At 27.4% G+C, this 3,570-nt stretch overlaps 1 protein-coding gene across 1 annotated transcript; it reads right to left on the reverse strand.

Moving 5' to 3' along the window:
• Positions 1-1,758: 1,758 nt before the first annotated feature.
• Positions 1,759-3,283, reverse strand: LOC114281091 (serine carboxypeptidase-like 18). Its single transcript, XM_082908338.1, has 6 exons — positions 3,254-3,283; positions 3,038-3,124; positions 2,790-2,936; positions 2,119-2,190; positions 1,847-1,957; positions 1,759-1,764 (listed from the first exon to the last, which is right to left on the reverse strand). The coding sequence occupies exons 1-6, from the start codon at positions 3,281-3,283 to the stop codon at positions 1,759-1,761; spliced, it is 453 nt and encodes a 150-aa protein (XP_082764464.1).
• Between the last annotated feature and the right edge of the window lie 287 nt (positions 3,284-3,570).

The raw sequence follows: 3,570 nt of genomic DNA on the forward strand, positions 1-3,570 counted from the left end.
CATCATTGATCAAATGGCCCACAAATTTATGAACTAAAAAGTTCTACAAAAATCTTGAGAAATTTTCTCTGGAGTTTTTGTGAATTTCTTTGGGGTTGAAGTGAATTTCTCTGGACTGAGAGAATTTCTCTGGGTTGAAGTGAGTCCAGAGAAATTCTGGTAAGATTTTCTCTGTGAAGTCGAATTTTTTCTGGTGTAGATTGAATTTTTGATTGAATTTCTCTGGTTTGTACAAGAGAGATTCTTTGGTTTGGAAATCTATAGTTTATTTATGTATATTTCTTGGTTTCAATGCTCACCAACCATTTGGTTTTGAGTAAATTTTAAGCTCATCATGAGATTACAGATGTTTGGGGTTTGAAGGATTCTGACTTGTTTGCAATATATGTTAAAAGAGTTTGAATTCAGTGAAATTTTAATTTTCTCTGCCCTGTTTGGAATTTTCTATGTGATATGTCCAGAGAAATTCGGAATTTTCTCTGTGATGTGTTCAAAGAAATTCAGAATTTTCTCTGTGATGTATCCAGAGAAATTCTTTGGATTGAATTTTCTCTTAATCGAATTTCTCTGGATCGATGTTGAGGGACCTTAGACATTATGAAAATATTGAGTGTCTTTTATGCTATAAAATCTTAATATCTGCGACCTTAAAAAAAATCCCCATAAAAATATGCAAATAGTTTAATTTTATTAAAGCATATAATTCAAAATCAATTGATTATAAGTGGATAGACTCTTACATTATATTGAAAACAAATTAAAAGATTATGGTTTAAATTAACGAAATTAAAAATTAAGAGTTTATTTTTTTTTTAAATCAAACCTTGAGTTTTTATTTTTGTAATTTTTCCAAAATGATATTCTCATCTTTTTTTTTTATTTTTTATATTAAAATATATATTTATCCTTTGCTTATTTCATTGTCTATCTATAGTTTTGATCGTTTTAATTTTATTAAAAATAAGATCAGTATAATTATGTCAAAATTATTAGACTAATTATGTTTTTCTTCAATTTTAAAAAAGATGAATGTAATATACCTAATATATGTGTATTGATTTAATTTGTTAGTGCACAATATGACAGTCCAAAAATGCCTCAATCCTGATACAGTAAAGTATGTGCTAATTTTTTTTTTTTTTTTTATTTATTTATAGCATTGGATTATTGAAATGGTACAAGATTTGAATACAAATCAACAAATAGTCAAACTAGAGAGGATTGTAATGTATCCATCTCTGGAACACCTCATAACATTGCCTCCGCTTGTATTCTTGAGGCGGGTGTCCTGCTCCCTACATTGTACAATACTTTTAGATTAGTGTATTTTTTAATTTTTTATAAAGAAAATGTAAAATGTGAGTTGGAATTAAAGTGATTTAACCAAAATAAGAAGTGATATAACTCAAATAAAACAAGCATATGCCAAACAAATCCTAAATTGAAATCTATAAAAATAAATAAATAAATAAATTTGTAACTTACTAATACTGTAGCATATGTCAGGCGGTGTCCATATTCTGAATACTTAATTGTGTACCTATATAAAAATAAATATAGTAATTTTAATTATTAGAATGTTTTTAATTTTGTTAATTAAATTTATTATTTAAAAATAGACACAGAGATTTGGAAAGTTTATGAACTCACCCTGCAACTTCACTATCAACTAACCATGGCCGTCAGTCATTAACAATAGTTAAATTTAACAGTTTTATTGAATCTTATGTTCCCGTATTTGGTACAATTAAATCATGATTACCGCTGCAAAAATAATTTATATTGTTTAGCAAATTGCAAAAAAGTATAATAAAGTTTAAGTTTATATCAAAACCTACTTGTATACTAGAACTTGTAGGCCATATGAAGTGAGATTGTGATGAAGATCAAGTACACTAGGCACATTCATTGTATAATCTAAGTTCTTGTCACATCTCTTCCAATTTTTAACTCTTCCCTGATAATTACCACCATTTATTTACATATATATAAATAAAAATAAAAATAAAAATAATGAAATTAATTACATTATTAACTCAACATTATAAAACCTTGTTCTTCTTTTTTTTTTTTTAGATAGATAAAACCTTGTTCTTTAAATTTGAAAATCACACATACCTTTCTGACATAAAGGGCTTGTTGGACACTATCATCATTTGCCCATACATAAGCCAATGCATAATTGAAGTTCTGCACATGTATAACTCAATCATATTATTATTCTGTCTAAGAATTTTTATTAATTTTTTTAATAGTTAAATGTTCAGTTTGAGGTTAGTTTCATGATATTCATAAATGAATTTGGTTTTTCTTAAATTTGTAATCTCAACATGAGAGAATGTTTGGGCTTGATAACCTATTTTGAAACTGATTTCGGTAATCCAAACCGTTCACTTTGTATGGCTCATTAAGTAGAATTTTCATGTAAAAAATCAAGATGATTGGATATTGGTAGTTATATGTTTGGATTAAATTTGTATTACAAAAAATGAATGATTATTCTTGAAATTACATTTGTCGTTCATTTTTGTAAAACAAATATGATTAAAACATATAGCTACTGATATCCAATTATCTTGATTTTTTACATGAATATTCTACTCAATAAGTCTTAAAAATTGAACGGTTCGGATCACTTAAATCAGTCCCAAAATAGGCCTACCAAGTTTAGATGCTCTCTCAAGTTAAGATAACTTTAAAAAAGCTAAACCCTTTTATAACTTATGTCTTATTGCTTAAAAAAGAAAAAGAAAAAAATTAATGCATGTAGAGAGAGAATTACAAGACACCACATTTCGGGAATTTTTGGAGGTGAGAAAATGAAATTTTCCTGTTCCTCTTCGACAAAATCGTCTGTCCGATTCACCATTTTGTTCTGGTGATGCCCAAGTACCCTTAGGTTCCAGGATGCAATTTTTGTTTATGTCATGAATCAACTGCAAATTCAAATAATCTCATCCTTATAATAATAGGTTTAATATTTTTTATAAGACTATTATTTGCTTGAAATAAAACTTAAATATCCAATTGCACTCACCTTTGAGACCTTTCGAAGATTTTCAAGGCACTCTGCTTGGTTCGGATCTACCTCATAATAATTACCATTACAACTTGTTTTGGTTTCCTGTAAAAGAAAAAAAAAATTAAAAATCATAATTTACAATGTAAAAGCATAATTTTTTAAAAAAAAACCTATAACCAATAGTAATTAATTTTTTGTAATTAATATTTACCGAAGGCACAGGCGATTCACCTTATAAAGTTTGTCAAATATAAAAGCCATCCGATGAGAATATGTTATCTTTGAATTTTCATTAATAATTACATCTGTTCGCGAATAACCAAGAATGCATCCCTAAAATATCATTTTAAACAACACTGCATTCAAGAGTCATTTTCATTTCACAAATCTATAATGCACCACTTTATAATAGGAATAACAAAGTTTAATTATCGAGTCACTAATCAAGTTTTTTTTACATCATTAGGTTACCTACTTTGAGATTCAACCGCGGCTTGTCCACAGCTTCATTTCCTTTAAGAGAGAGAGAGAGAGAAAAGAATAATTAT

The sequence above is a fragment of the Camellia sinensis genome, chromosome 2, assembly GCF_055761805.1.
Source record: "Camellia sinensis isolate YWXY chromosome 2, ASM5576180v1, whole genome shotgun sequence".
NCBI lineage: Eukaryota > Viridiplantae > Streptophyta > Magnoliopsida > Ericales > Theaceae > Camellia > Camellia sinensis.